Source organism: Arvicola amphibius, chromosome 8, assembly GCF_903992535.2.
Source record: "Arvicola amphibius chromosome 8, mArvAmp1.2, whole genome shotgun sequence".
Classification (NCBI taxonomy): Eukaryota; Metazoa; Chordata; class Mammalia; order Rodentia; family Cricetidae; genus Arvicola; species Arvicola amphibius.
In genome coordinates, this window is record NC_052054.1 from 67,290,870 (window position 1) to 67,302,224 (window position 11,355).

At 47.7% G+C, this 11,355-nt stretch overlaps 1 protein-coding gene across 1 annotated transcript; it reads left to right on the top strand.

Moving 5' to 3' along the window:
* The first annotated feature begins 485 nt into the window (after positions 1-485).
* LOC119820412 (galanin like peptide) lies at positions 486-9,902 on the top strand. Its single transcript, XM_038338706.1, has 5 exons — positions 486-569; positions 1,592-1,640; positions 4,793-4,873; positions 7,321-7,398; positions 9,755-9,902. Exons 1-5 carry the CDS (start codon positions 486-488, stop codon positions 9,796-9,798), a joined length of 336 nt encoding a protein of 111 aa, XP_038194634.1. The 3' UTR covers positions 9,799-9,902.
* Positions 9,903-11,355: the final 1,453 nt, after the last annotated feature.

Sequence of the window (11,355 nt, forward strand, 5' to 3'; positions counted from 1 at the left end):
AAGCCAGCCTGGTCTACAGAGTGAGTTTCAGGACATCCTGTCTCAAAAAACTCCCCAAAAATATTAAAAATAAAATAAAAAGACATTTTCTACCCACTGTTGGGCATCGCAGTGATGTCATGCTTCATGCATATGGCCAGACTCAGCTCTAGACACTGTGCACTTTCGTTTTTTTCTGGGGGTTGGAATAGTTCAATTCCATTCAGTAAAACTCTTTCCACCGTACCACAGTGGTACATAACCCTGCTGTGGAGAATAACTTTTTTGTTTTGTTTTTTTGAGACAGGGCTTTTCTGTGTAGCCCTGTCAGTCCTGGAAGTTTCTGTAGACCAAGCTGACCTCAAACTCACACAGAGGTCTGCTTGCCTCTGCCTCTGGAGTGTTGCGACTAAAGGTGTGTGCCACCGCCACCCAGTGGCAAGGATAATGCTCGCTCTGTCTTTGCAGCATTCATCAGCTTTGTGCCCTGTCCTTCCAGCTTCAGAATGGCCTGCTCCATGCATCTGGTCCTTCTTGTCGCCATCTTGCTGAGTCTGGCAGGGACACCTGAGACTGTGCCTGTTCACAGGGTAACTAACACCTCCCTTCTGGGGAGAGGTTTTACATTTTTTTTCTGGTTTGATCCAGGGGGTCTTGTAGGGGACAAGCTAATGTCATAAACCTGAGAAGAAAGATGGGGGTGACCTCATCAACTTGGCCCTGAGAGTGGAGTGAAGGACAGGTGAAAAATAGGTGGTTGGGACTGAATTTCTTCAGCCCAGTGTGATGGCACCTGCCAGTCATCCCAGTGCTCGGGAAGCCGAGGCAGAAGGGTTGTGAATTCAAGGCCAATGGACAACATAGTGAGATTCCAATCAAAAATAAAGAGATAAGAAAAGAGAGGGGGTGGAGACATGGCTCGGTGGGTAAGAGCACTGACTGTTCTTCCAGAGGACCCAGGTTCAATTCCCAGCACCCATATGGCAGCTCACAACTGTCTGTGACTCCAGTTCTAAGGGATCAGGCACCCTCGCACAGACATATGTGCAGTCAAAACACCACTGCACATATAATAAATAAATATTTTAAAAAGAGAGAGAGAGAGAAAAGGGTGATGGATGTAGCTCAGTTGGTGGTGTGCCTGTCTGCTAGAGAGAAGCTCTAGGTCCCATCCCCAAGGGCATGGTGGTGCGCGCCTCTAATCCCAGCACTCAGGAGGCAGAAGCAGGAGGGTCAGACATTGGAGAGTAACTTGAGCTAGTCCTGTTTCCTACAGTCTGTCTGTCCGTCTGTTGTGGGGTCATGTATTATGTAGTGAGAGTGTAGAGGTCATAAGATAGCCTGCAGGAGTAACATCTGCTCTTCCACAAGGTGTGTCCTGCTTGAACTCAGGCCATACTTTGCACCAAAGCATCTTTACCCACTGAGCCACCTTGGCCGGGCCCTCCACTTGCTAGTTTATAGGAGATCCTAACTGCACAGGGCTGAACTAGGGACTAAGCAAAGCTGTGTCACTGACTAGTATCAAGGCGATATTGTGATCTACATCACCCTAGACTTCTGGGATCTTGCCACCTTCTTATCTTGGTCCACTTTTCTTCATCTCTTTCAGGGACGAGGAGGATGGACCCTCAATAGTGCTGGTTACCTCCTGGGCCCTGGTAAGTGCTTTTTCTCCATACTCCGTCCTTCACTCATGCCTACCTGATACCAATCGTGTTGCGAACCCGGCAAAGATGCTGAATCAGTTGCTTTTACATCACTATGACCAAAATACCTGATAGTCAAGGGTGGAAAGGTTCATTGTGGCTCATGGTTTCAGAGGGATTCGCTCCATCATGGTAGGCAAGGCTTGGCAGGTCAGTGTGCATCACAGAAGAGGGAGGGTGTGGAGGAATTCAGGGATCACTGTGTAGCCAGGACTATAGGTCAGACTACAACCTTCAAAGGCCTGTCCCTAGTGACCCATTTTCTTAGGTTAGACCCCACCTTCTAAAGGTTCCACAACCTTCTAGAAATTCTAGGGGAATGAACAAGTATTCAAAACCTGAGCCTGATGTGGGTTGCCCCTCTGTATGCTGTGAATGTGCTTTATTACCATTGGTTAATAAAGAAGTTGATTTACCAGTAGACATGCTGAATAGAATCGGGGGGGGGGGGGGAATCCAAGCAGAAACACACAGGGAGAAAGAAGGTGGAATCAGGGAGATGCCAGCAGCCACTGAGGAAGCAAGATGTGAGGTAACAAGCCACAAGCCTCGTGGTAAAATACAGAACGATAGAATTGGGTTAATTTAAGTTGTAAGAGCTAGTTAATAATAAGCCTGAACTGATAGGCCAAACAGTTTGTAATTAATATTAAGTCTCAGAGTGGTTATTTGGAAACTGCTAGGTGGGAGAGAAACCTCCATTTACATGAACCTGTAAAAGGGGTGGCTCAGATTCAACTATTCCCTCTGTATCTAGATGAGTCTGGAGGCTCAGTCCAGGCAGAAGGCTGCAGGCAGAGCCTGTCATGATATTCAGGGTTAGTCTCCCTGGGTCTCCATTTCTGGCTCTGAGACAGGGAGGACAATGGTGGTCCCCACATTGGGGAGAGGGTTATGAGGTTTAGGTAAGTTGTCTACATAGCTCAGTTGGTAGAGCTCCTGCCTAGCACACTGAAAACCTTGGGTTCTATGCCAGAACTGTATAAAATTAGGTGTGGGATCACAGCCCTCTGACCTCAGCACTTGAGAGATATAGACAGGTGGATCAGGAATTCAAGGACATCATGAGCTACTTTGGGAATCTGAGGCCAGGGCTACCTGAGACCCTATCTCAAAAAAAAATATAAAAAAATGTTCATCAAGATGGCTCAGTGTGTAAAGGCACTTTTTTTGCCCTATGGTGCAAACAAGATACCCCGAGTTTGAGCCTAAAACCCACATAAAGGGGAAGGGGAAGGGTTGACTAGATGGCTCAGTGGTATTTGCCTCCAGGCCTGATGACCTGATCTCCCAGTAGCCACATGGTAGAAGGAGGGAACCAGTTCTTACAGGGCATACTCTGCTCTCTACAGGGGTGAGGTGGCCTGGGTGAGCCTCTCCACAGGGGTGAACTGGCCTGGGTGAGCCTCTCCACAGGGGTGAGGTGGCCTGGGTGAGCCTCTCCACAGGGGTGAGGTGGCCTGGGTGAGCCTCTCCACAGGGGTGAGGTGGCCTGGGTGAGCCTATGCACAGGGGTGAGGTGGCCTGGGTGAGCCTCTCCACAGGGGTGAGGTGGCACGGGTGAGCCTGTGCACAGGGGTGAGGTGGCGCGGGTGAGACTGTGCACAGGGGTGAGCTGGCCTGGGTGAACCTATGCACAGGGATGAGGTGCACAGGTGAGCCTATGCACAGGGGTGAGGTGGCACGGGTGAGTCTATGCACATAAACACATACACAATAAACAAATGCCCGAGGAAATGTAGTTTTTAACAAATGAGTTATGCAATACCGGCACACAGTGCGTACCAGTTTCTCTGCCCACAGTGGGCACCATATAATGATTTAGATGCCATGCTTTCCAGTTTTTCTTCCACCCCTGACTCTCCACTTCCCCAAATGAATCTTCTTCGGAGCACGTGCTCTTAGCCACCAAATCCACCATATGTTATACCGGAGGCTAGGCTTCGCTCGCTAGAAGTTAAACTGGGTTGGGTTGGTGGGTGTGCCTTTTCCAGCACTCAGGAGGCAGAGGTCAGTGGGCTCAAGGCCAGTCTAGTCTATGTGGGGAGTTCCAAGCCAGACAGAACTACATTGTGAGAATTTGTCCCCAAATATAAAGGAGGTCAAGGAGGTCACAGGTTAGGGCTTACTAGGTGTTCTCAGCACTCCTGCCATTCAAGGCTGGTGCCCGCCCAGCGCTGCAAACTGTGAGCCACACTGCTTCACTTTTCCTATCCTAAATCTCCCGTGCTTTTATTATGAAAAGAAGATCTGTTTCTCACAGGCTTCAGTTAGGAGCCAGCAAGTTGGCTAGGTGAGTACGGACCAGGGTTCTATCCCCAGAAGGAGCAAACGGACTCCTGTTAAGTGTCCTGTGACCTTCATTCAAGTGCCATGGCGTGTGTTCTGCTCCCTACATCGCTCTCTCCTACACACACACACACACACACACACACACACACACACACACACACCTAACAAATAAATATAAAAGAAAGTAAGGAAACCCCATGTTGCCTTGACAACATGACAGGAAGAACTGAAAACGTGAGATTTGTCCTCAGATATAGGTGTGCTACTGTAGGCAGACCTGTCCCGACTGCCTGCTCCTAAATAACTGGCAGCTGCTTCCCAAATAACTGACCTGGAGACTTAATATAAATTACAGATGCATGGCCAATAGCTCAGACTTATTACTAACTAGCTTTTACAATCTAACCCATTTCTATTCGTCTGTGTGCTGCCCCAAGGTTTGTGGCTCTTGCCCCTATCCCATCTTGTGTGTCCTACTTGTTCTCCGCCTGGCTGGTGACTCCTCTGACTCTGCCTTCCCTCATTCCATCATTCTCAGTTTGGCTCTCCTGCCTCTTTATCCTGTTCAGCTATTGGCCAGTCAGCTTGTTTATTAAACCAATCATAGCGACATACATCACATAGTGGGTAGAAGGATTATTCCACAGCAGGTTACAATCCTAGGCTAAGCTAAGTAAATCAGGTCTGGCCAGTGCATATCCTATCCTTGTGGCTTTGGTTGGTGTGATTCTGACAAATTCTAGGACTTGCTGGGTCCCGTGTGAGGTCATACTGTTAAACAGCTCTCTTGCTGTCTCCCATCCCTTCCCTAGTCCTCCACCTTCCCTCAAATGCAGACCAAGGCAGGAAGAGGGACTCGGCTCTTGAGATCCTAGACCTGTGGAAGGCTCTCGGTGAGTAGCGGTTTCCTGCATCTCCAGCATCCTCCTCTACATACCTTCTGGTTGACTTTGGAAACTGGTGGATGTGGGCTCCACCCCCTCACCCTGTCACTTCCTAGGTAGAAGAAAGAACTGTAATTCTGTCAAGCTTTTTATTTCTCCCCAGGTAAAATCGTAGCCACTATCTCATTTGGGTGTGGTGGTCCATGCCTCTTATCTCATACTTGGGATCCCAGGCAGGAGCATCAGGAGTTTAAGGTCACCTACAGTTATATGGTGATTTCTAAGTCAGTCTAGGTTACACGATATCCCTTCTCCACACTGCCCTCCCCAAGAAAGAACAGAACCAGAAAGATAGCTCAGTGGGTAAAGGCACTTGCTGCCTAGTCTGGCCACTCGAGTTTGATGTCCAGGACAAAATGGAAAGGGAGAACTGATTCCATAGGTTGTCCTGTGATCTGCATACCTGTGCCAAACACACACACATATATACACACATACACACACTCACCACACATACACACACACATACTCATCACACATACACATATATACCCATTCACCACACATACACCCACATACACACCACACATACACACACACATACTTACATACAAACACACATACATACACACCACACATACACACACATACTTACACACAAACACATATATACTCACCACACATACATATACACACACACACACAAACACACACACATACTTACATACAAACACACATACATACACACCACACATACACACACATACTTACACACAAACACATATATACTCACCACACATACATATACACACATACACACCACACACACATGCACAAAGATAAACAAAAATGTAATAATAATAATAATAATAATAATAAATAATTATAATTAACTATGCTAGGCCTGGGAAGACAGCTCAGTCATAAGGTGCTTGCTGTGCAAGCATGAAAACCCAAGCTCAGAACCTACATAAGAAAGCTGGGCAAGGCGCTGTGAGTCTGTAATCACAATGCTGGGACACGCGGCCCTGAGCTTCCGGACCGGCCACTCTAACCAAACCCTTGGTTTCTGCAAGTGCTTGTGAGCATGCTCAGCAGCCCATGCTCATTTCCAAAACCCTCAACAGTCTGGCAGACAGTGGAACTCTCTCAAGAGAGAGTCTTGGGGGCTGGAGAGATGGCTCAGTGGTTAAGAGCATTGCCTGCTCTTCCAAAGGTCCTGAGTTCAATTCCCGGCAACCACATGGTGGCTCACAACCATCTGTAATGGGGTCTTGTGCCCTCTTCTGGTCTGTAGACATATACACAGACAGAATATTGTATACATAATAAATAAATAAATATTTAAAAAAAAAAAAAAAAAAAAAAAAAGAGAGAGTCTTGGACGCTGGCTGGGAGGGGCCAGTGAGTGCTCCTCTCCCTGCTAGTGCCCTGCAGTACTTGCCCTGAGCTGCCTCCTCATTGTCACCTGCAAGGGACAGTGCTGAACCCATACGCCTCGGCTTCCAGCGTTGGCTTTGTTGAGGGTTGGAGCTGGGTCCTTCTTGGCCGCTGGAGGCCAATCCTAGGTGGCATTGCAGCATATCTGGTTTCCATGCATCCGAAGCTGAGAGCATTCCCTTTCTGCTCAGCCATGGAGGAATAAAGAAAGGGAAACCACATATTGACTGTCATGAAACCTCTGCATTTACTTATCTGCCTATTTTATTTATTGTGCATGTGTGTGCACATGCCACAGCTCTGTGTAGAGGTCGGAGAGCAACTGATGGGAGAGTCAGTTTTCTCCTTCTACCATGTGGATCATGGGAAAGAAACTCAGCTAGTGCTGCACTGGCTCACTGGCCCCTCTTTGGCATTTTAGTGCGTCATGATTGTTAAAAATAACCCTTAAAGCCGGGCGGTGGTGGCGCACGCCTTTAATCCCAGCACTCGGGAGGCAGAGGCAGGCGGATCTCTGAGTTCGAGGCCAGCCTGGTCTACAAGAGCTAGATCCAGGACAGGCTCTAGAAACTACAGGGAAACCCTGTCTCAAAAAACCAAAAAAAAAAAAAAAAAAAAAAAAAACCCTTAAAAAGAGCCTCTCCGCCAGTGTAAAGAACTCCAATCAAACCAGATTAGTCCAAATTAAAAATGCCCATGTTTAATAAATGCCACATTCCTGAGTGAGGATGGGGACAGCATGGCAGGGAGAAGAGCCCAAGCAAACCCCGAAGACCACGTGTTCCTTTTTTTCCAGTGCGAGCCTAAATACCCTGTGGGAGTGGTCCTGACCCTCCCTGGGGCGGGGTCAGCGCTTGGCAGGCTGGGAGTTGGAGTCCTGACAGGCAATTCCCAGGCCAGAGGCTGGGGTGATACTTCCAACTCACTATTACATTCTAGACTCTTTGGATATAGGGGTGTTAGAGGGCTGGGGCCTCACTTTTGAGCAAACAATGATGTCTTGTCCCTTTCCTTAGACGGACTCCCTTATTCCCGCTCTCCAAGGATGACCAAGAGGAACCTGGTAGAAACGTTTATCAGACCAAAGAATGAAGGTAAAGATGGGGAATGTAGGCGAGGGGGGAGAAGAGGGGAAATGAAAGGATGGATGAGCGGCAGGAAGCTTGGAGAAGGAGTTGCAACCAGCCAAGAGAGTCTCTCTGCAAGCCCTCTCGCTTCACACACCCCGCCTCTCCCTTCATCGCTTGCCTTCATCTCTCAGGTCAACAACAATTCCTTCATTTCAGATTCGGCCTCAGGGACCAACTCTAATTCCCCATGCTGTCCCAAGATCTTACAATTGAGCACTTTCCCATTTAAGGCCCTAGACCAAAGCTTGATAGCTCCTTTGTTTCTAAGCCTTGCACGGTCAGACTCCTCGAAGTCCTTCAGAAACTAGTTGAGCTGGGCGCTGGTGGTGCACACCTTTAATCTCAGCACTCGGGAGGCAGGGGCAGGCAGATCTCTGTGAGTTTGAGACCAGCCTGGTCTACAGAGTGAGTTCCAGGTCAGGCTCCAAAGCTACACAGAGAAACCCTGTCTCGAAACCGCACCCCCTCCCAATCTGTAGCTAAGGAGGTGACTCAGTTGGAAAAGATCTTGCTATGCAGGCAAGGAGACTTGAGTTTGGATCTCCAGCGTCTACATAAAAGTAGGGATCCTAGGAGATGATTGGCTACCTAGTCTAGCTGCTTTTACCAAGCTCCAGGTTCCATGAGATACCCTGACTCAAAAACTAAGGTAGGAAGAGGGAAGAAGGCTCAGCAGTTAAAAGCGCTTTACTGATCTTGCAGAAGAACTAGATTCTGTCCCTAGCACCCACAGAGTGACTCACAACCATCACTCCATTCTCAGACAATTGACACCGTTTTCTGGCCTCTGTGGGCACCAGACACACATGTGGTACACCGATATATATCTGGGCAAAACACAAATAACACACAAAATAACAAAACAAATCTGAAATATTAAAAACCAGTACAGCTGTGGTCTGACGTAGGGATAGAGTAAATGGATCTGTAAGGCATCCAGGCCTCTGCATCGTTAGTAGAGTGGAGTTACTCAAATCCTACCCACTGGGGCCAGAAAGATGGCCCAGAGGCTAAAGTCCTTGCCCAGAAAGCCCAGGTAACTGGGGTTTCATTTCCGACACCCAGGTAAAGGGTGGCCCCACAAAAGAAAGAACTGACCCCACAAAGTTGTCCTCTAACCTCTGCACATGCACCACAGCAATACTCACACCTCCTACACCCCACACCACCATGCACCACGGCACATACACCTCCTACACTCCACACCACACATGCAATACTAATAATAAAATTTAAAAATTAAAAATTGAAAGGACCTCAATAGGCACAGGACACCCCAAGTCCAAGTTCTTAGCACAAAGGAGATTTGTTTGCCCCAGAGTGACAGAGGGCAGGAATAAGAGGCAGAGATGGGAGATAGAGGACCAGGGAGAAGGGGAAGGGAACAAGGGAGGTGGGACGGGGTGTTTGTCCCGGAGGAACAAAGGACTGCCTTTGGATAGAGAAGAGACAGACGTGGCCCATGAACAAATGGCAGTTTATTTTATTTACTTATTTATTTAGGTTTTTCAGGACAGGGTTGCTCTGTGTAACAGTCCTAGCTGTTCTGGAACTCGCTCTGTAGACCAGGCTGGCCTTGAACTCAAACAGATTCACCTGCATCTGCCTCCTGAGTGCTGGGATTAAAAGTTGTGCACCACCACCAGCTGAGGCGTTTAATTTTAATTAGGCATGTTAATTAGGGTAGCCAAAAGGGGGCTTTGATTGCTGGACTTCAATACTTTGATAGCTGGACCTTGGTAGTCAGTCTTAGGAGAAGGATGTGGGGGGGGGGGGGCTGAAGAGATGGCCCAGAAGTTAAGAACACTGGCTGCTCTTTCAAAGGTCCTGAGTTCAATTCCCAGCAAACATATGGTGGCTCACAACCATCTATACTGAGATCTGGTGCCCTCTTCTGGCCTGCAGGGATACATGCAGGCAGAGCACTGTATACTTAATAAGTAAATAAATAAATCTTTAAAAGAGAGAGAGAAGCCGGGCGGTGGTGGCGCACGCCTTTAATCCCAGCACTCGGGAGGCAGAGGCAGGGGGATCTCTGTGAGTTCGAGACCAGCCTGGTCTACAAGAGCTAGTTCCAGGATAGGCTTCAAAGCTACAGAGAAACCCTGTCTCGAAAAACCAAAAAAAAAAAAAAAAAAAAAGAGAGAGAGAGAGAGAGAAAAGGATGTGACCAAATAAGGAAAAGAATTGTAATCTAATGGTTTTTAGCAAGGGGAGGGGAGGGTAAAAGCAAAACCTGTCAGCGCCATGTTTGCCATTGCTTGTTTCTGCTAGAACCCCTTCAAACATTAACACATCTGCCGTTGCTCTCCTGTTACAGATCTGCACGTCCTGGACAGGAATATTCCCAGGGAAGCGCCCTGAAGTTGTAGAGACTTAGCCACGCCTCACCCCTCACTCTTTTCCAGCTCCTCTGGCCCTTCACCCCCTTCTCATTGCTCTGAGACCAAGACCCTACAAAACTATCCCCAAACCTCACTAAAACATGTTGTAATATTTAAAGAATTATGCAGATGTAACTCTGGAGTGTCTCTGGTTTGATTGATTATTCTTGGGGTAAGTCTTAGGTAAGTCATGGGGGACTGGAGAGATGAGTCCGTTGTTCAGAGCAAATTTTGCTCTTCCAGAGGACACGAGTCTTGTTTCCAGCACCCACACTGTTGGGCTCGTAGCCCAGGGTAACTGTAGCGCCAGGGCGCTGACGCCTCTGGCCTTCGTAGTCACCAGCATTGCTTTCACAAATTCACAGACACAGACACACACACACACACACACACACACACACACACACACACACGCGCGCGCGCACGCACGCGCGCTGAATCTTAGTACGTCAATAATAAAAATAAATACTTTTTAGAAAACGAAAAATTGGGGGCTGGAGAGACAGCTCGTGGGTTAAAAGTATTTCTTGCTCTTACAAAGGACCTGTGTTCCATTCTTAGCATCCATGCCCAGGGTTCACAACGACCTGAAACCCCAGCTCCAGGGGACCCAACGGCTCTAGCCTCCAACGACACCCGTACTCAGGTGCACACAGCCACATGCAGACACACGAAAGATGTCATTAAGGGACCTAAGAGTCATAAGGGGATGCTTTGGAGGCAGGTGGGCAACCATAGAAACTTCCTGCAATATATTCTGGCTAATTGAATTTAAAAAAAAAACTCATATTTATTTCTAGTCCTGGGAATCGAACCTGAAAAGACCGTTTTCAAGGGTGGGGGTTCCCCCAACTCAATAGTCTGAACCAACAGATGCAATCAGCAAGAGGTTTCTTTATCGATTACACAGGCGTCTGTGGGTGTATCAGTAGCTCACGCCAACTGATCACACCGATCAAACTTTTTATTCAGCTTTTATAGGTTTTCCTTTTTACAGGTTACATGGGGGGCATAGTAACAGTAATTCTATTGGTAGGGGCTTGGGTCATCTTGGGGACAGTCCCATTTGTCTGTTCCCAGGTTTTTTCACAAGGTATACTCCATCAATTTGACAGCAGTGATAAGGAAGCCTGGGAGCTTAGTCCGGTCAGCTAATCTCTTGACCAGATGTAACCCATAAAATACCCTGCTGTGGCGCCAGTTGTCCATAATGGAGACAGTGTCTGACCCAAAGGTCACCTATCTCTGTCTCCTAAAGGTTAGCTCAGTTCACCTCTGTCGTTTATCAGGACTGGCCAGGACACCATTCTCAATTTATAGGGGGAAGCTGTGGTCTTGTAAATGAAACAGCCAGTCATAAAACGACCTAAGCTTCCCAAACATCTGAGAAAACAGCTCTCTGTGAGTGAGTGATCTTTGATCTGCTGGGAAAGCTGCTGATGGTCTGTTCTCATTCTCCCAGACTTGTAACTACAAATATTTTTCTCATTTTTGGGATATATATTATTCTTGGACTCTTCAAACCCAAGTCATGAGG

Bases quoted from the DNA above. Each gene is read 5' to 3' on its own strand.
- LOC119820412 (XM_038338706.1), top strand. From the start codon at position 486: ATGGCCTGCTCCATGCATCTGGTCCTTCTTGTCGCCATCTTGCTGAGT. The intron at 1,641-4,792 runs GTAAGTGCTTTT...TCCCTTCCCTAG, and splicing joins TGGTTACCTCCTGGGCCCTG to TCCTCCACCTTCCCTCAAAT. The intron at 7,399-9,754 runs GTAAAGATGGGG...CTCCTGTTACAG, and splicing joins TATCAGACCAAAGAATGAAG to ATCTGCACGTCCTGGACAGG.